This window comes from Magnolia sinica, chromosome 10, assembly GCF_029962835.1.
Source record: "Magnolia sinica isolate HGM2019 chromosome 10, MsV1, whole genome shotgun sequence".
Classification (NCBI taxonomy): Eukaryota; Viridiplantae; Streptophyta; class Magnoliopsida; order Magnoliales; family Magnoliaceae; genus Magnolia; species Magnolia sinica.
Genome location: NC_080582.1, coordinates 18176549 through 18197694, shown reverse-complemented (window position 1 = coordinate 18197694; position 21146 = coordinate 18176549). Strand labels below are relative to the sequence as shown.

At 43.0% G+C, this 21146-nt stretch overlaps 1 protein-coding gene and 1 non-coding gene across 2 annotated transcripts; both read right to left on the bottom strand.

The window, feature by feature from the left end:
- Positions 1–3938: 3938 nt before the first annotated feature.
- LOC131217411 (uncharacterized) lies at positions 3939–5808 on the bottom strand. The gene is made up of 3 exons (XM_058212331.1): positions 5428–5808; positions 4911–5096; positions 3939–4028 (listed from the first exon to the last, which is right to left on the bottom strand). Exons 1-3 carry the CDS (start codon positions 5806–5808, stop codon positions 3939–3941), a joined length of 657 nt encoding a protein of 218 aa, XP_058068314.1.
- Positions 5809–16210: 10402 nt separating this feature from the next.
- On the bottom strand, positions 16211–16317 carry LOC131217774 (small nucleolar RNA R71). Its single transcript, XR_009157364.1, has one exon. It is a non-coding gene; the product is annotated as a small nucleolar RNA R71 (small nucleolar RNA).
- Positions 16318–21146: the final 4829 nt, after the last annotated feature.

Genomic DNA, 21146 nt, shown 5'->3' with positions numbered 1-21146 from the left:
GATCGTGATGGATGATACACAAGACTTTGAAATTACATGTGGCATGAGTAGAACTAAACTATCCAACTTATGGGTCCCAGTTAGATGTATCATCCAATGATAGCCAGTTACACAACAATGCTTGCAAACAAAATTAAATTTAAAAAATCTCTCCATCCAGCCATTATTTGTCTCTACCTGCAACTTGTAAGACAAGATAACAAAAATAAATAAATTACATTTCAACCATTTCCTGTTATGAGGTCTTTGACTTGCCATAAAGAAATCAGTATATGCAAAATCTGACACTCCAAAGTTGAACCCAATCCAAAACAAATGCCAATTAATTGATGGATTGGGTAGTAACAAACTACTGGCAGTAAGTCGAGAAATTTTAGGATAAACTAAAATTTTGGGATGAAGAGTCATAAGCATATACATGTCAAAAGACTTGAATAAAAAGTTGCATCGCTTGAAGGTACAATTCTCTTCCAGAAACAACTTCTCCCACCTGAGAAGTTTTTTCCCCTGTTCGATAGTTAAGTTGTGATTAAACTTGAGATTTCAATGTCGAGAAGTAAGAGTCTTACATAAAAGAGGAGACTTGTCTGTTGTTGAAAGACAAGTTCACTATAGCCCCACATAATATAAGCGGCTGTAGTAAGCAGTTTAATAAATCAACCTAGTGGTTGCTTGGCTAGGGCTGACCCGTCAGGTTCAAGTCCATCTGACTATTGGAGCATTTTAGGCTATCCAATTCCAATGCAGGGCAATTTTCGTTGGTCTTTTTTTTTGCAAGTTGGAGTACTGCCAAATCCAGGACCGGCAGTTAGTAGAGTGGTTTGCCGAGCTTTTTCAGCTAGGTGGATGGAGATGCTGATTGGAAGCTATTTGTTTGAGCATCAGAGGGATTCAAGCCGATCGGGTATGGCTTCAGGTCCATCCAGTTATAGGAGCATTCCAGGTTGTCGAGTTTCACGGCAGGGAAATTTTCGTTGGTCATTTTTTAAGTTGGATTGTCGAATTCAGGGCCAACAGTCAGCATAGTGGTTTGCCGAGCCTTTTAGCTGGGTGGATGGAGCTGCTGATTGGTAGATGTTTGTTTGAGCATCAGAGGGTTTCTGGCCGATCGGGTTTAGCTTCAGGCCTGGTTGAAGTGGCAGCTTGAGGACAGGGCTGCGTGGAAACTGTGTCAGCCCTGTTTTTAGCTCGGTTCAGCTCTCCTTTGCCAAGTGCAGGTTGGGGAGTTAGCTGAGGCCATATAGATCTGTAGGTTGCTGCTATCTGCATCATTAAATGTTGTTGCCGCGCTTCATGGGTCATCCAGATTTGGTTTGTTTTTTTAGTTTTCATATAAAAACCATGTGTATGTGTTTTATATGATAGGCGAGGTCCGGATCCTTTTTGTTGGGACCCACCCGAATGGATGTACATCCCAGTCTCTCATCAATAAAGATCAGGTGGAATGGTTTCCACCTTCCTTTTAAAAAAAAAGGTTTAATGAATCAATCCAGAAAAGCCCCATCTTAATCCCATCTGCATAATTCTTCATCCACATTAGTAAAAATTTTATAACTGTGCATGAATTCAAGAGCCGTGAGAGAGCCAGCCCTCTTTCAAACGCACATTGAGTCTACCCCCACCCGGATGGTAATGCGTCCGAGCAAGGCTCTGTGGGGCCCATCGTGATGTAAGAGTTTTATCCACGTCGTTCATCTCATTTCTCAGGTCATTTTAAAGTATGATCCTAAAATTTAGGCAGGTCCACAGTTCCAGTGGACCACACCAACGGAATCTTCAGTTATAATGACCCCAACCGTTGAAACCTTTCTAAGGGCCAGTGATGTTTTTTTACCATCCAACCTATTAATAAGGTCATTTACCCGTGGATGAAGTGAAAAAACAAGTATTAGCTTGATTTGAGACTTCTCCAACTCCCAAGAAGTTTTTAATGGTGGACGTTCAATCCCCACTTTGTGGTCCTCGTAATCCTTGGACCTGCCATGTTTTTTGGATAATATCTTAAAATGATCCAAGAAAAATGATGAACGGTGTGGATAAGACTATTACATCACGGTGGACCCCACAGAGCCCTGCTCAGACGGTAATTTCCGGGCGGTGGTAGGACGCAATCTGCGTCTCTCTCGCCAATCTTCGTTAGATAATTTCATAGGATTTTTTTAAAAATTTATTAAAAAATTGCCTACGTGGCACTGGAGTGGAGATGGACCAATGAAAACGCTAGAGTCAGGGAGTTCCTGACTCCAGGAAACACTGGATCTGCACTCTCCTAAGTGAACACGTATATATATGCACACACGTGTGTAGACACATGCGCACGCACGCGCGCGCGCGCGCACACACATATATATATATATGGAAATGGTACTATGCGGTCGAGCGCATGAAAGTCGTGTCCCATTTTCCATCGTTAGATGAATAATATGATGTATGCACGCTAGCAACGTAAATAAAGGCAAAACCGGTGGAACCGACATTACTCATTTACTACTTATTGGGTAAGTTCTCGATTTAGTGTGATATCCACACCGTTTGTCATTTTAGAAATATCATTTTAAATCATGAACTCAAAAATTAGTTAGATTCAGTTCTCAAATGAATCACACCACGGAGGGTATTGGAGACAATGATGACCACCGTTGAAAACTTCCTGGGATGCACCATGATGTTTATTTGTTATCCAACCTGTTCATACTGTCTCATAGACCTGGATGAAAGGACAGAACAAATACCGGCTTGATCCAAAACTTTTGTGGCCCCTAGGAAGCTTTCAATATTTTCAATGGTAGACACTCAATCTTCATTATTTTACGTGTTGTGGTCGACTTGAGCTTTGAATCTGCTTTATGTTTGGGCCATGGCAGCAACACAATAACACCGAGGTCGTTGCACATGGCGGACAAGCTTAAATTTCCTAAAAAGCCTTTGGCAGTAAGTTCCTGTGTCGGGAACTAGGTGGGACCACCGTGATGTTTGTGATAAATCCACCCTGCCGATTCTTTTTGCGGCCTTGGTATAGTTTATACAACAAAAAATGAGCCGGATCCAAGTCTTCAGTGGGCCATACAATAGGAAACAACGAGGATTGAATAGTCACAGTTGAAACATTCGTATGTCCATAAAAAATTTGTATCAAGCTTAGTTCGTCGTGTTTTCAGTTAACCCAAATGGAAATGACCTCATAAACGGTTTGGATGTCTTGTAAACTTTAAGTTCGAAATCAAGAAGGTTTCAATGGCAGGTATTTTTCCCTAGGTTTTCCCCCTCATGTGGTCCACACCTTGGCACATGAGGCATTCTGCTTCGACACGGTGGGAGCAGATTATATGCAGCTCCGCCTTCACCGTTGACAATGCAGCCCTCGCTGTTGGGTCAACTTAATCCAATTATTTTATATCCACGATGTTTGTTTTTCACAATCATTTTATGGCATGAGTCCAAAAATGAAGAAGACTTAAATTTCAGGTGGACCATATTATCAGAAACAGTGGTGATTGAACACCTACCATTAAAACTTCCTAGGCCCATAGTAATGTCCATTGTAATGTTTTATTTCAATCAAACCCGTTGATAAGGTCAACCAGATATGGATGAAGGGAAAATCTAAAGATCAGATTAATCCAAAACTTTTATTGGCCATAAAAAGCTTTTAATAGTCTTTCACCACCGTTTCTAATGGTGTCGTCCACCTGACATTTGGATCTGCTTAAGTTTTGGAATCATATCCTAAGGATATATAATAAAAAGGATGGAAGGCATAGATATAAAAATAAAATAAAATAATCAAAATAGGCCCCACATGGTAAGTGTAACAAAGGTGTTACCCAACAACACCTAATCCGCTCCCCTACTTTCTGTAAGCGATTTGTGCGGTGTGCCACGCACCACCGACTTAGGTTTCTTTTTTTTTTTTTTAATAAAGATCATGATTCTATTATTCACAAAAGAACGGCAGCCGAAGGCTGTACAACACTCTGGAGAGATCGGAGCAGGCCCAGACCAAAAAGGAGGCCTGCCAAACCTGACAGCTAAAAGAAACCGAAAAAAGCCAACTCAAGTGGGGACTAACTCTTCCTAAGGTCACCTAGACCAACTTGGTCTAGGAAAATGTTGCCCCTGATGATCGTAGGAAGGGAATCCATGGATGTGAATATCTTCTCCAATTGGGACTCACTCCCCATTCTGGGTAGCTAGAGCTAGGCATCGGACCGAGTTAGATCGGATTGGGTCCAACTCGATCCGATCCAAAACCTCAGTGGCCTGACCCAAAATCGATCCGATCTGGGATCGGGTCCGAGTCACCTAACTCGGACCGATCCGAAAGGTACATTGCTTGATCCGATCCAAGTTCGACTCGGTCTTTGAGCACGATTCAGATTGGTTCAGATCCGGACCCTTCATTGAATAAAAAATAAAATGAAGAAGAAGAAGAAGAAGAAGAAATGGTACCTTAACAAAAAAGATTGGCCATACCGCTCTTCCTGGAAAGTGGGTCCCGAAACGACCACATGATTCGCATCTGCTTTCCTTTCAGCTGGGTGTGGTTAAGAGATTCCAGAGCCTTAGAAGCTACATAATCGAAACAAGCAATGCCATTCTTCAGATAATTACAGTCATCCCATTTTACCAATAGAATAGAGATAAACGGAAACAAAAGTAATGGCATCATTTAAATGAATTACAATATCAACATTTCATAGAGAAAACAGAGAGGTAGCTCTAATTCGAAATCAAAACCAGAGTTGTTCAAACAATTTTGTTTTCTCTATTTTACTAAGAAAGAAGATACGGAAATTGTTTGAATTTGTACGATTTCGCCGTTCTACTAAGAAAGAGAGAAATACCATCAGTCCTAAATCAAGAAAAAGCAGAGCAGCAACGTTCGAATGATAACGAAAATGCCATTTTACCAAGATTTTACCATCAGAGGGAGATAAGAAGTTGACGTAGCCGTAGCCGAGAGAGGCTTTGGAGATGGAGTCTCGGTAGACGCAGACAGAAACGATGAGGCCCACAGCGAAGAAGGATTTTATGAGGTCAGAGTCAGAGATGAAGGGGTCCAGATCACCCACGTAGAGGGAAGAGATGGGAGGAAGCTGCATGTAAAAAGGGTAAATATATAGATATAACTTAGGGTAAAATAGTAAATAACGGATCGAATTCTGGATCGGATCGGTTCGAATTGGTATTGATCCGAACCAGACCCGAAAAGATTTCGAATCTAGGTTGCCCTACTCGATCCACACCGATCCAGGCCGTCGGATCGGGTCGGATCCACGGGATCGAGTCAACTTTGCCCACCTCTATGGCTAGCCCATCCGCCACCGCGTTTGCTTCCCTAGGCGTATGAGAAATATGGACCTCCAAGGTACATATAAGAGCATCAATTCTATACCTCCAATACCATAAGGCCCAGGATCCATATGCCTCCTTGGCTAGTGACACGACCACCATACTGGAATCGCTCGCTATCTCCACCCTCGAGTACCCCATTTGGGCACACAGCTCAATGCCATTTAGAATCGCCCTAAGCTCCGCCCTCGTATTAAAGCCTCTCCCATACCCAAGCTTAAATGCAAAAAGGAAGTTACCATTGCTATCTCTACCTAGTCCACCACCACCTGAGGGGCCTGGGTTCCCCCTTGAGGAGCCATCAACGTTCACTTTAACCCAGCCCCTAAACGGTCTCGACCATTTAACCACAAAAAGGGCAGGTTGTTTGGGTGAGGGGATGCAAATCCCGAGAATCTCAAGCGAGAGGCGAAGAGGAAGGCTGAGATTTTTAGCCCTTGGAAGACCCTCGGCCATTAATCTAACCCAACGAAGCACATTCCCAATGATATTTGAGGCCTTCATAATCTAATTGTCGAACCTCGCCTTGTTTCTAGCCAACCACAACTCCCAAAGAATAAAGGACGGTATCAGCCCTTTGAGGAGGGGGAGAGATTTGGAGGAAGCGGAGGACGCCCACCAACGAGTTGCAATTGAAGAGGCTGAGCTTGGACCCATGGTCCGTACGTTGCAGGCCCTATTGAAGAATTCCCAAGTTTAGGCCGCCATCTGACCGTTCCCAAAAAGGTTGTTAATCGATTCAGCTGCAGAGAAAGAGGGCAACAAATGCATTAAGATGCCAGGCTGACCCCTTTAGACTACACAGCAACTTCCACCAAGACCGCCGCTTGGATGATTTTCCAAACCAGAAGAGATATCTTGGGGGGAGTTTCGGATGCCAAACCCATTGGGCCCAAGATTTCTGAACAGCTCTCGGTCTTATGGACTGTCAAGCTTGGCCCACTGCAAGTTCCTCGTTGATTGAGTCAACCCGAATGCATCTGTCTTCCATGGGTGAAGTGCAGAAACCTCCCTTCAACACATGATCCACCACCTGCTATGGGAGGATACCCCTAGCTAGTAACTTCCAGGGATTTCCACCCATATGGACCGATGAAATCTCTCACCTCAGCCTGAGAATTGGAGTCCTGAATGAGGCGCAGGCTGAATGAGCTGAGGGGGCCCAACCCCGACCAATCATCATGCCAAAATCTGATATTCCCTCTACCTATAAGCCACCTCGTGCGATCAGCCGCTGAGGCAAAACTCTGCTCACCTGTTTCCAGAAAGGGGATGACGCGGCTGGAGGGCTAGGGCCCATGGCTATGGAACTCGCATTCACCTTGTATTTGGCTCTTGCAAACTTACACCAACAGCTTTGCACACCCCTGAACCTGACCATCCAGCTAAATTTCATTCTTAAAGCTTGAAGCACCGACTTTAAGTTCCTAATGCCCAGTCCTCCTTCCGATTTAGGGAGAGACATCTTTTTCCAACTGAGCGAACGATATTTCTTCTTAATACCCTTCCAACCTTAGAAAAAATCTGCAAAGGACCCCTCGAGATCGGATAGAATGCTAGAAGGGACATCCATAGCAGCTAGTGTATGGACCGACACACTAGAAAGGACGTGATTAATCAAGGTTAACCTACCAACCTGGGAGATAATCTGGCGTTTCCAATCAACAATTTTCAGTTGGATCTTCTCAACCAAGCTCTGGAAGTAGATTTTCTTCACTCTACCTTGGAAGATCGGGATCCCTAGGTAGTTGAATGGTGCTTCAACCTTGTGATAGCCAAGGATTCTGCTAGTAGATCTAATGCGGGTCGCTGAAATCAATGAAGAAGGAATGAAAAAGCTTTTATCCATGTTGATCTTTTGGCTTGATTCATTCTCATAATCATTGAGAAATTTGGAAATAGCCCTCAAGGAATCGCGGCTAGTGTTCGCAAATAAAATTGTATCATCGGCAAATAGAAGATGAGATATCAAAGGGCAGTCACTTCGGGTGGCAACTTCCACGAAGCATGAGATGCTTGAAGCCCCTGCTAAGAACCTCAGCTGCTAAGATAAACAGTCTAGGGGAGATTGGATCTCCCTGACGAAGGCTCCTAGCTGATTTGAAGAAACCAGAAGCTTCACCGTTAATTAAAATGGAGAACCAGTAGTTGGTCCAACACTTCTCCACCATGTCGATCCACCTTTTAGCAAAGCCAAATATGGAAAGGACTTTCTTTAGAAAGTTCCATTGCAGCCTTTCATAGGCCTTATCCATGTCCAGTTTTAACAGGATGTTGCCTCCTCTAGTTTTCTTGTTAATATCATGAAAGATCTCTTGGACTAGTGCCCCACTTTCCGCTATCGATCTACCCTGCACAAAAGCCCCTTGCTCAGGGGATATGATATTGGGTAGGAGTCTTCCCAACCTTACAGCAATGATTTTATATAAAAAAAAAAAATTATATGCAGTTACATAGGCTGATGGGTCTAAAATCAGAAAAACTTGAGGGGGAACTTATCTTGGAGACTAGGCAGATGAGGGATGTTGTGAGAACTCTGGGAAGATTACCTCCATTGAAGAAGAATGTAGTAGCCGATACAATATCGTGGCCTACCGAATCCCAGCATTCTTGGAAGAACACCCTAAAAAAACTGTCAGAGCCTGGAGCACCATCTGGAGGAAGTGACCTAACCGCGTCCCTGACCTCTTCCCAAGACGGATCCATCAACAACAGTTTATTGTCTTCCTCAGTAACCAAAGAAGGAATGGAATCCACCAGCTCTCCCCCATTAGAGTCGTCAACATCCTGCAAGAGTTTGTAAAAGAATTCCACTGTCGTACTCTTTTATGGCATTATTGTCTGAAATTCTCACCCCATCCTCATTCTTGATTTCAAGGATTTTGGCTCTTCTAGCTCAGCCTGAAGCTGCTGCATGGATTTTTTTTTTTTTGTTACAGTCACCTTCTTACAAACAATGGGCCTTAGCCTTTTGCTTCTAAAATATCTCCTCGCAGAGTTCCAGTTTGTCATCCTGTTTGTAGTCGCTCTCAGGGCACTCAGACGAGCAGGGTCAGATGAATCCTATGCTGCCGCTTCAACTGCGAGCAAAACATCTGCAACCACCTTCAGGTTTTTGAAAATATTAACAAACACATTGGTATTTCAGGCCTTCAACACTCTCTTGACATTCCTGAGTTTACCGATGAGGGATTGGATGGGGTTCCCCTCAACATTAGAGGACCACGCCTCGCTAATTATGCCCCTGAAATTAACATCTATTGTCCACATGCATTGGAATATGAACGGTCTCGGAGTAGAGGGACGCGGCTAGGGGAAAAGGAGAAGCATTGGGGCATGGTCTGAGTTCCCCCTAGGAAGATGCTTAACCTGGAACTCTTGGAATTGCTGAAATATAAATTGTTACAGCAAAACCTGTCTAGTCTAACCCACCAACGTGGTTGGCCCTCCTGTCTATTAACCCATGTGAATCTATTACTTGAAAACTGCACATCTTGAAGACCTGCGTTATCCAATGCTTTAGCGAATTCAGAAGCGCTCAGAGCATCAAAGTTGGCAGAACCTCTTTCTTTTTGTTGAAGAAAGGACAACATTGAAGTCACCACCAACTGCCCAAGGTATTGAATATAGGTCACCTAGAATTGCTAGATCCTCCCATAGTTGCCTTCTAAGCATTCTAGCACATTTAGCATAAATGAAGGAAATCAGAACCTTAGAGTTGTCCCCACAGATTCCCACTTCCATGGACAACAATTGATTCGAGGCCCCAATAACTGAAGTAGACAGGGAGGATGAGACAAACACCCAAATCTTGCCTCCCAGATCTACATTGGAATAGGATGAATGAAAACCCACCTTCAAGTCAATCCGGCTTCTCTTCACATCACTAATCATTAGCTCTAAGATGGCAATAATGGCCGGTTTCGACTGGCTCACCATACTCTTAAGAGTATGGATCGTTGGGGCATTACCCACACCATGTGCGTTCCAAATAAGAATGCTATCCATTGGATGATCTAATGGAGAACTTGCTTCTGGGTTTGAGTTTCTTGAGTTTCCCGAACCAATTAACTCTGGACAAAATTTCTCTGCTTCTCCTGTTTTGTTTGGAGAGAACAGTAGCTAACTTTTGGCTGGAAGGACCACCCTTACTAAGTCTAGAATGAGTCTTGTCATTACGTCTCCTGGGGACCACACGCTATGCTGAGTTCTGTTTCCTCAGCCTTGAACTGAGTCTACGGCCATTCGACTTCTCATTCCCTACTTTTTTAGAGGCTATGAAAGCAATATCCATCCCATAAGAGCAGACCTCCCTATTGACATCCTTCCTTGGAGGCACGTTGGACACCTCCTAGAGTATGCGGGACAGCTTGCTGGGGATCTGGGCCATTGGTTTACGACTTGCCTAGGAATTCTGTATTAAAGAGGCTGGGAGTTTACATGAGGCTCTGGGGAAGATGCATCTCGATAAGGATCTGTCGGGTGTTGGGGATAAAGTGTTTTGAATGAAATAAGGAGATAGATCCACCACAATCTCACCCCTCTCAAGGGACTGCCTTCTGCTTTTACTCGGTTGAGAGTAAGTGTTACAGCTCGCTTCCTAGGAACCTTCCGATCCGCAATTGGAATGAGATCTGAATGATAGGGGACAATGGCCTTCAAAGAGGGCTTTCCTAGGGGAAGCTGGGATGACAGGGGACCAAACCCAAAGGGGAACTCCATGAGAGACTTTGGCGAAGTAGGGGCATTGGCTATGGGCCTAGGAAGGGAGTTCAAGTTCGAGTTAAGTTCATCTGTGGGTGGTCTATGGGTATGGGAATTGGAACAGGGTTAGATACTGAGGGCAGTATTGAGTTAAGAGGTGGTATGGGATCTGGGACCAAGGGATTTGTAAAAGTATTGTACAGGGCAGGAGGGAGGGTAGGAACCAAATCTTGGGATGGAGGGGAATTATACTAAGGGGTTGGGAGGGCAGGTGGGTTGGGAAGAGCAAAGGGGTTAAGCAAAATTTTTTCTCTATAAGGTTAAAGACAATTAACCAAGACTTCGATTGATAGAAAGCCCGTTTAACCATTGCCTAGTGGAGCCCCTGATTAGGGGGTGCGAGGAGGGTCTCCGAGCGTTTGGATTAGGAGAAGATCCCAAACGCTCCATCAACAGACTCACCAGAAAGCATTACTTGACACTTCTAAATTCCTATTGTTGTGTGCATCTGCTCCTTGAGTAACAACCACTCTCACTCTAACAGATTCTTGAATAAGCCCCAGTAGGGCACACCTGTCGACTTCTAAGATACGGTCGAATGTGTTATTCAGGGCTACAAACACCAATTTAAACTAGGTATGAGCCGGTATGTCAAATAGGTGAATCCAGACCCCTTGCTCGACTGCACCAAAATCCTGGGACCAAGCAAACACCATAGCAAGCCCCATGTCCATTTATAAAGACTCATCAGAAAAAAAATGATACCCTATATTTCCATCATTGTCTGGAATACAAGGAGAAAGTGATCATGGTTCAACCTACAGATATCGATGGCTGAGGAATTATGCCTGGAATGGGAGAGTGTCTCAGTGAGGTGGCTCAACAGAATATCTAGAGAAACAACCTGCCCTACAAGAGCCAGCTTTAAGCCTTTGATTCTATCTACTGATTCACGGGGATTTACTTGGATATGGAGGCTCACAGCAGCATTACCACAAGCGTCTGGAGGGCTGGAGGGAGAAGGGGCTACAGGAAGGCTGGATGGGGCATTTCCCTGAACATCTGTCGAGCACCTCTGACTCCATCCTCTGGTTACATCCAGAAATGATGGGTCAAATACCGGTGTACATCTGATGGGAGGTTTCTAGTTTGGGGGGGGGGTTTTACAATCCATTGGGGATCCTCTTCTCAGGCCGATCCTAGGCCATTTCCACAATAAGCACTCTTTCATCCACCATTTTACCATTTAACAGTTCAACGCTATTGATGTATCCTTCTCCTTAGCAAACCTCCTACGCCTTTGCAAAACGACGTCCCACGGCCGGAAGATGTCCATGATCTTACCATGCTTCCTGAAGATTCTATGTAGGTCGTTGGTGGTGGAGTTGTAGGAGATGTTGGCTACAAACAGGGATGTTGGATTAAAGGGGGTTTTCTCCGTCGCACTTCCATCCATTGCAAATCCTCCATTTTTATTTGGTGGTATCCCCACCACCGACGTAGTTGCTGCGACAACGTCACCAATTCTATGGGCTTCACCATAATGTATGTGTTATATCCACACCATCCATTTATTTGGCGAGGACAATTTAGATCATGAACTTAGAAATTATAAAGATCCAAAGCTCAAGTGGATCTCACCACAGAAAGCAGTGGGGCACCTTGACACCCACCTTTAAAACCTTCCTAAGGCCTACCATGATGTTTATTTGCAATCCTACGTGTCGATAGGGTCACCCAAACGTAGATGAAGAGAAAAAAACAAATATCAGCATGATCCGAAACTTCTATGGGCCCTAGCAGTTTTCAATGATAAGCATTCAATCCCCAGTGCTTCTTGTGATGTGGTCTACTTGAGCTTTCGATCTGCCTCATTTTTATGATTGTTCCCTAAAATAAAGTTGGCAAATGGATGGATAGTCTGGATATAACACATTCATCATGGTGGGTCTAATGGCAACACATTGTGAAGGTCACACCACGCAATCCAATGCTTGATCTCTTTCTTTGCGGGCGAGTAAAATGCTCCACCATTTTGTTGGTTTCCTTTTCATTAAAAGCTATTATCTGAGCAGTATATTTTTCAAATTTATCATCCAATGACGGAAAATGGGACACGACTCGACCATATATTAGGGTTGCATGCGCTCGACCGCATAGTACCACATATATATATATATATATATATATATATATATATATATAAATATAATTGGTGTTAAAGTAAAATGGAAGTCTAGCCCTTGTATGGTGATAATTTCTTTGTTCGTGAAGGCTGAAAACTGTTGGGATTTACTCTGCAGAATCCTACGGATTTGGATCTAGGATAGCAATCTAAGAGCACCAAGCAAACACGAAAGAATACAAAGATTTAATGTGGAAAACCCTTTTGTTGAGGGTCAAATATTGCATATCAGACCCTGTTATTGCCTGGATTTTCAAACATAGTATTGTTTAATGGCCTGATTTAATCATGTTTGTGATGCAGGGCGTATTCACGAGCTTGGACTAGAAAAGGGTACTAAAAGCATGGATTTAACGCTCTGAATTTACCAAGGCATAGGACGGGACTCCAGAGGACCAAGCTTGAAGAATTTACAAGCTAGAAATCAGAGAAATTCCAGCCAACAGGCCTAGAAGACGTATAGAATGCAAGATCACAGGGTTCCTACTATTAGATCAGTTTGAAACTCCATACGTACCCTGAGGACCATAAATGAACCATACACATCAATTTTCAGCTCCTAGATCACTGTGAAAGTGGCCCAACGGACAGATCAGCCACTAAAACAGTGATATGGGGCTCACCTGTTATCTGGATATGCTTCAAAGTTAGTCTTAGCGGTTTAAATGAGATGAGACAACGGATGGATGGAGTGGATTTTGCATGAACATCATGATGGGCCCCACCTTAGGTTGCATGTGTACACAGTACATGAGAGTGTGATGTGCACCGAACCCATGAAACCGGTCAACAGCACGCTGACCGATCCCTTCTAAAAAAAAAAGATTTCTCTTTCTTGCGAACGCAAAACAGAGCTTGCGGATGTGTTTTTGTGGGCCACCATCATGATGCGACGGTCCGATCTGGACCGTCCATTGGAATTCCACGGGTCCACTGGCCAAAACCTAGGTGACAGTTTTGCTCCAGGCAAACACCGCACGTGTAAAAAAAGATCAAACGCAGGATAAACGGTGGAAATATGTGATACGGTGGGCCACACTAAAATCAAGAAAAAGTATGCATTTTCAATAGGTTTTTCTCCACGAGTCGAATGAATGGAGTGGATTTACTCTCGGGCATTGTTCATGGGCCCCACCGGCTCTCATTCAAAAGAAACGGAAACGTCCGTTCTTCTGGCGTGAAACAGGGGCGCCGGTTGATACTTGTGGGCTACCATCTGAACTCAAGGGTCCAATCTGGACCATCCATTAGAAGCCCACGGTCCATCTGAGCAAGACGTAGGTGACAAAATTCCAAGATATAGCGAGGATCGGGTTTCAATACTTCAAACGCAAGATGGATGGCAGATAAAATATCCAGTGTGCCGCATCGGTAAACGACCAAAAGTTTACATTCCTGATCAGAATCTCTAGCCTCATCTAATGGACGGGGTGGATCTCTCCTTAGACTCAGATCGTGGGTCCTACAGTTAACATAAATCAGCCACGTTGTTTTCTTGCTGCGTAAATAGCGTTCGGCAGTGACTTATCGGCGGAGGTTCCTGACCGCAGATGGGAAGAAAAGAATCCCTCTTCGGCACGCCTGCGGGGGGGTATGTTCGGCTGCCTATAAGGGAGAAAGAGAGAGAACGGAGAAGGGGATCTGGAGCGTGAGAGAGTACAGGGAGCTTGGCTTTCTGCGGGATGTGGCTGGAGAGGAATAGAGTTGTTGCTGCTGTAACGTGAGCACAGACTTGGAGCGCTCGTGTTAGAAAGGAGGAGGAAGGACAGTTGGGTGGCACGTGAGCTGAGCGTGTGGAGGGGAAAAAGGCTTGGTTTTGGAAGCTGGCAGCGTGTGGAGATGAGAAGGGATTGAGGAGGTTGGCTGCCTTATTTCCTTTTTTTTCTCTTATTTTCTCTTGGCTGTCATTCCTTTCTTTCCTTATGAATCCTAAGGATTTTAGCCTAATCATGGTCGACTAAACCTCTTAGCTAGGGCTAAGAGGTGAAACTTGTATTGAGATGGGAGACTTCATTTAATTATTTAATTGTGAATTAAACTTGATTGTAGTTTGATTATTCAAAGAATATTTTTCTTAGTCTTTAATGGTCTGTTGTGACTGAAATTACAATGGGTTTGCAATGGCTTTGAATATTTCTTTCCCCTTTTTATGTTTATGAAGTCAGGAAGCCCTGTTGTTCATCATTGTTCCATGCATGTGGTAGGATGACAGTACCCTTCCTGATCTTCATACATTGTTGTTTGGTTGGTAATTAGTTTAATCCTATTGTTTGCTTTGTCTCCTGGGCATGGTTAGATGATGGAATCCATTCTAATTCATATACCTTTCATCTCTTAAAAATCAGATCAAGTAAGTTCAGTTTGAATTCCATAATCCTTGATGCATGCATAAGATCTCCCTGATCTCTACAAGTGGATCCTCTAAAACCCTAGTTTCCTTCCTCTGAATTCCTTAAAGTTTTAGATAATTGTTCCACAATTATTTCTTAAATTCTATTTGGTTTAAATCACATCTTAGTCTAGTTTTAGTTCTACTTGGTTTCAGATAACGTACAAGTATCAGTCCCTGTGGATTCGACCTCGGTCTTACCGAGTTTATTACTACATTTGGGGTGTGAATAAGTTTTTGGCGCCGTTGCCGGGGAATGACGATTACGATTCTCTGAAATTAATTGGTTTTAGGATTAGTTTAAGATTAGGATTTTACTAACCTTAGTTATTTTATTTTATTTATTTATTTTTATTTAAGTTCAAAACTAACTTGTTTCCTGTTTTATAGGATCTTGACATAAGTTTCTAAATTGGTAATTCCTTCCTAATCTCTCTACTTTTTCTACCTTTTAGAATTAGGGTTTAAATTTTGAAAATTTTAATTCTAGTATTTTTTTCTATTTTTTAGGAAGCAGTTTATTTTTAGAAACTAGGTTAGTTATTTCCCTTTCTAGAAAAATCCTCTAATTTTAGAAACTTTTCTCTTTTGCTTTTCACTTTCTAATTTTAACTCTTTTAGAATCTAATTTTGTTTTCCTAATTTATTTTTAGAATTTTTGTTTAGAAACTAACCTTCCTATTTTGTAGGCCTTTAAGATAGAAATCTCTAATTCGGTACACTCCTTCTCTACTTTCTATTTTTCAGTTCTCTTTTAGTAATTTACTTTCTAGCTTAGGACTTTCCTAATTTATTTTAGAAGTTTTTACTTTCTTTTAGAAATCAGTTTACTGCTACCTTTCTTTTAAAAAGATTGTTCCTCTCCTTTCTTAAAATCTAACTTATTTTGTTTTATTTTGCAGGTCCTTAACTTAGGAGCTTCAATTTGGTAATTTCTTTCCAACTCTCCCTCTTTCTTTTTAGATTTTCTTTTCCTTTCTTAGGATTAGGCTTTGAATTTGATTAAGGGCTGCGAGTGTTTCATGCCCAATTGGGCCGGTGACAACACTCGACGTCTTTTGACTGAAGGAGGATTGGTTGAGGGGTTGACTATCCATCGCAGGATTAGACACCACTCGAAATCCCCTGAGTTAAGTGAAGTTATAGCTGAAGACCAACCTCCTCTACTTCCACCCAGGGTGGAGGATACCCAAGATGAGAATGAGGTGCAACAGGCACCCCCGCCTCGTACTTTACAAGATTATCTACAACCGGCGGGAGTAAGTATGCCCTCATGCATGATTTTTCCTGAAAACACAGGACAAATGGACATCAAGCCAGGAGTTATCCAACTCCTTCCCAAATTCCATGGACTTGAATCAGAGAGTCCATATTTACATTTGAAAGAGTTCGATGAGATTATAGCCACATTATGTTTTCCTAATGTATCTGAGGATACAATTAGGCTGAAATTCTTTCCTTTTTCCTTAAAAGAGAAAGCTAAGACGTGGTTACATTCACTGCGTCCTAGATCCATTGGCACATGGAACGACATGCAGAGGGAATTCATAAAAAAATTCTTCCCACATCATAAAACGATTACCCTCAGAAAAGCAATCATGAACTTCGCCCAAAAGGAAGATGAAACATTCTTCCAATGTTGGGAAAGGTTCAAAGATTTGGTCAGTTCATGCCCACAACACGGATTTGAAACGTGGCGCATTACAAATTTTTTCTATGATGGACTGACATCTTCCATGCGCCAAATGGTCGAGACAATGTGTAATGGAGAGTTCATTAATAAAGATGTTGACGAGGTATGGGATTACCTCGATAGTCTCGCTGAAAAAACACAATCATGGGACTATTACCCAATGGCGAACACCACGTCTAGGCCGACTCAATTAAAGGAGAAAGGTGGATTATATCTCTTAAAAGAAGAGGATGATCTTAAGTGTAAAGTGACTACGCTCATAAGGAAAGTTGAGGCCATGGAAGGAAAGAAGTATAAGGTCAATGAAATTGTTTGCGGCATCTGTGATTGCAACATTCACACAACTGAAAACTGTCCTACAATACCCGCCTTTCGAGGAGTGTTGAATGAACAAGCCAATGCCGTAAACAACTATCAAAGACCTTTTACTGGACCTAACTCCAATACATACAATCCTGGCTGGAAAAATCATCCAAACTTTAGTTGGAGGAATGGACAAACGGCGACTCCTCCAGGTTTCTTCAATCAAAATCCAAATCAAGTGAAACCTCAAGGGGAACCGGTTCAAAATCCCATATAAGAGCTGGATCAGGCAATGCGGGGAATCACAGATTTTATGCAAAAGATAGATTCTCGTATGACGGTTATAGAAAATGGGATGCTTCCTGCACAACCTCTCCCCAATCCTAAACCGCAGTACGAGATTAATGATCCCAGCTCTTCAAATCAGATGGGGCACGCTAAATCCATCACCACTCTTAGGAGTGGAAAGATCATTGATAAAACTCTTTCGGTTAGACCCGAAAAACCTCAAGAACCAGAAGAGGACAACAATGATGTAGCTAGTGATGCCCCACAAAAATTAGAACCGGAACTTCCAGAGAAGCCAGTTGCTCCATTCCCCCAACGGTTGGTTTCACCAAAACCTCTCTCTAACTCTCAGGATATCCTAGAGGTGTTGAAACAAGTGAAAGTCAACATTCCTCTACTTGATGTCGTTAAACAGATACCTTCATATTCCAAATTCCTGAAAGACTTATGCACGACCAAACGACGAAAAATTATTCAAAAGAAAATCTTCTTGACTGAGAAAGTGAGTGTCATCCTGAAGCAAGATGTGCCGCAGAAATTCAAGGATCCTGGTAGCCCAACCATATCATGTGTAATCGGGAACCATCGAATTGATCATGCACTTCTTGACTTAGGAGCAAGCGTCAATCTGATTCCCTACTCGGTATACAAACAGTTAGGTTTGGGTGAATTAAAACCCACCCTAACCACACTACAACTTGCTGATCGCTCTGTTCGTTTACCAAGAGGGATAATTGAGGATGTGTTAGTCCAGGTCGATAGATTTTACTACCCTGTAGATTTTATCATCCTGGACACCAAACCCATCAATAACATGAGCACTCAGATTCCCGTCATTCTTGGTCGCCCATTCCTTGCCACGTCAAATGCAATTATCAATTGCAGGAATGGTGTCATGACTATGTCTTTTGAAAATTTGACATTAGAGTCAAACATTTTTTTCAATAATGGCAGCAACTCAGAGGAGGATGACGATTTCCACGATATTAATATGATTGACTCTTTCGTGGAAGATACGACACCTCTAACCTTATCCTCTGACTCTCTAGAGACGTGCCTGGCCCACTCCCATGATTTTGATGATGACATAATTAGGGAGACGTGCGCCTTGCTTGATACTGCACCGGTACTTGAAGTTAACCGGTGGAGGCCACAATTTGAAGAATTGCCACAAACCGATGTAGTGCCTCTACCGTCTAACCTCAAGCCGCCGAAGCTTGACCTAAAATCTTTGCCCTCTGATTTGAAATATGCCTATTTAGGTCAAGATGAGACATACCCGGTGGTGATCTCTGCCCACCTAGAGAAAGAACAGGAGAGTATGCTCATATCTACTCTCATTGAGCATAAAGGAGCCCTGGGATGGACGATAGCGGACCTCAAGGGAATCGATCCCTCGATTTGTACTCACCACATATATCTTGAGGATAATGCAAAAACCGCTCGGCAACCACAACGTAGACTAAATCCAAACATGAAGGAAGTGGTTAAGGCCGAGGTTCTTAAACTATTGGACGTGGGTATTATATACCCTATATCTGATAGTCAATGGGTGAGTCCAACTCAAGTGGTCCCTAAGAAGTCCGGAATCACCATCGTAGCCAATGCCAATAATGAACTCGTGCCAACTAGAGTCACTACTGGTTGGAGAATGTGCATTGACTATAGGAAGTTGAATACCGTCACGAGGAAAGACCACTTTCCCTTACCATTCATTGATCAGATCCTGGAAAGGTTAGCTGGTCATTCCTATTACAGTTTCCTTGACGGGTATTCGGGCTACAACCAGATAGAGATAGCCCCTGAAGACCAGGAAAAGACCACATTTACATGTCCCTACGGCACCTTTGCCTATCGAAGGATGCCATTCGGACTATGTAATGCCCCTGCCACCTTTCAGCGATGTATGCTTAGTATCTTTTCTGATATGGTGGGGCAATATCTAGATGTCTTCATGGACGACTTCTCTGTTTACGGTCCATCTTTCAGCAAGTGCTTGGAAAGTCTTAAATGTGTGCTGAAAAGATGTGAAGAAAAGAACTTGGTACTTAATTGGGAGAGTGCCATTTCATGGTTCAAAAGGGAATTGTCCTTAGGCATATCATCTCGTCCAAGGGAATCGAGGTAGATAAGGCAAAAATCGATCTTATCTCTAACCTACCTCCACCCAAGAACATCAGAGACGTGCGATCCTTCTTAGGACACGCAGGATTTTACAGGCAATTCATAAAGGACTTTAGTCTCCTCTCTCGTCCTTTATGTACTCTTCTTCAAAAGGATGCTCCGTACGAGTGGACTGAGCAATGCCAGGAAGCTTTCACCAAGCTTAAGGGCACGTTAACCACTGCACCTATCATGTAGCCACCCGACTGGAGCCTTCCTTTTGAGCTTATGTGCGACGCTTCTGATTATGCTCTTGGGGCAGTCCTAGGCCAGAGAAAAGATAAGAGGCCCTACGTCATCCATTACGCAAGTAGAACTTTAAATTTTGCCCAGGTGAACTACTCGACTACGGAAAAGGAACTCTTAGCTGTAGTGTTCGCCTTGGACAAATTTAGGTCCTACTTGATCGGATCCAAGATTATTATCTACACAGATCATGCGGCACTTAAGTATCTTCTTTCTAAGAATGATTCTAAGCCCCGTTTGATACGATAGATCCTTCTACTCCAAGAATTTGATTTGGAAATTAAAGATAAAAAGGGAGTAGAAAACGTTGTGGCCGATCACCTTTCTCGCCTTAATACCTCTGATTCCCTTGAGGCGACCCATATCAATGATATGTTCCCTGATGAACAACTGTTCAAAGTCTCCCATTCACCTTGGTTCGCTGATATTGCTAATTATCTTGCTACAGGTGCCATACCGACACAGTGGACTGCGCAAGATAAGAAGAAATTCTTCACCGAGGTGTGCAACTTTTTCTGGGATGATCCTTATTTATTTAACTATTGCCCAGACCAAATCCTAAGGAGATGTGTACCAGACGATGAGCATCAGAGCGTCATCTCCTTCTGTTACTCACACGCCTGTGGTGGTCACTTTTCTGCTAAAAAGACCACGGCCAAGATTCTGCAGTGTGGTTTTTACTGGCCCACTATGTTTAGGGACACTCATAAGTTTTGCAAAGCTTGTGAGCGTTGTCAAAAATTGGGAGCATTGTCCCGTCGAAATATGATGCCTTTGAATCTCATCCTTATCATTGAAGCATTTGATTGCTGGGGCCTCGATTTCATGGGACCATTCCTCCAATCTTTTGGAAATCTGTATATTTTGCTCGCTGTGGATTATGTCACTAAATGGGTCGAAGTGATTCCGTGTCGAACTTATGACCATCACACGGTCATTAAATTCCTAAAAGAAAACATCCTTTCTCGATTCAAAACGCCTCGAGCCATCATTAGTGATGGGGGCTCACACTTTTGTAATAAACCATTTGAGAGCTTAATGAAGAAATACGGTATCTCTCATAAGGTGAGCACCCCATACCATCCACAGACAAGTGGACAAGCTGAGATTTCTAATAGGGAGATCAAACACATTTTGGAGAAAACGGTTAACCCAGATCGTAAGGATTGGTCAATCCGATTGACCGATGCCTTATGGGCATACCGTACTGCTTTTAAAACCCCTATTGGAATGTCTCCCTTTAGACTTGTCTATGGGAAAGCTTGTCACTTGCCTGTGGAGCTGGAACATAAAGCGTACTGGGCGATCAAAAATCTTAATTTCAATCTAGACAACGCTAGCTCGCTACGCAAACTTCAATTGAATGAACTTGAGGAAATCCGGAATGATGCGTACGATAATTCGAGAATTTACAAGGACAAGATAAAAGCATTTCATGACCAACACATTTTGCGAAAATCATTCATGCCTGGTCAGAAGGTCCTTTTGTATAATTCTCGATTACATCTCTTTCCGGGTAAGCTTCGATCTCGTTGGACCGGCCCTTACATTGTTGTCACTGTTTTTCTGCATGGAGCCATTGAGATAAGAGATCCCGACAATGACAAGGAGTTTAAAGTCAATGGACATCGATTGAAACCATTCGTCGAGAAATTTGATTCAGAGGACATGTCCATGCCTCTGACTGATCCTGTTTACCAGGATTGATCTCCTAGTCTGATGGAGGTATAGGTAGGCTTCCTGTTTTCTTAGGACTAGGGTAGTTGCTTTATTTGTCTGGCTGAAGATGGTAAACTTAGCGCTCCTGGGAGGCAACCCAGCTC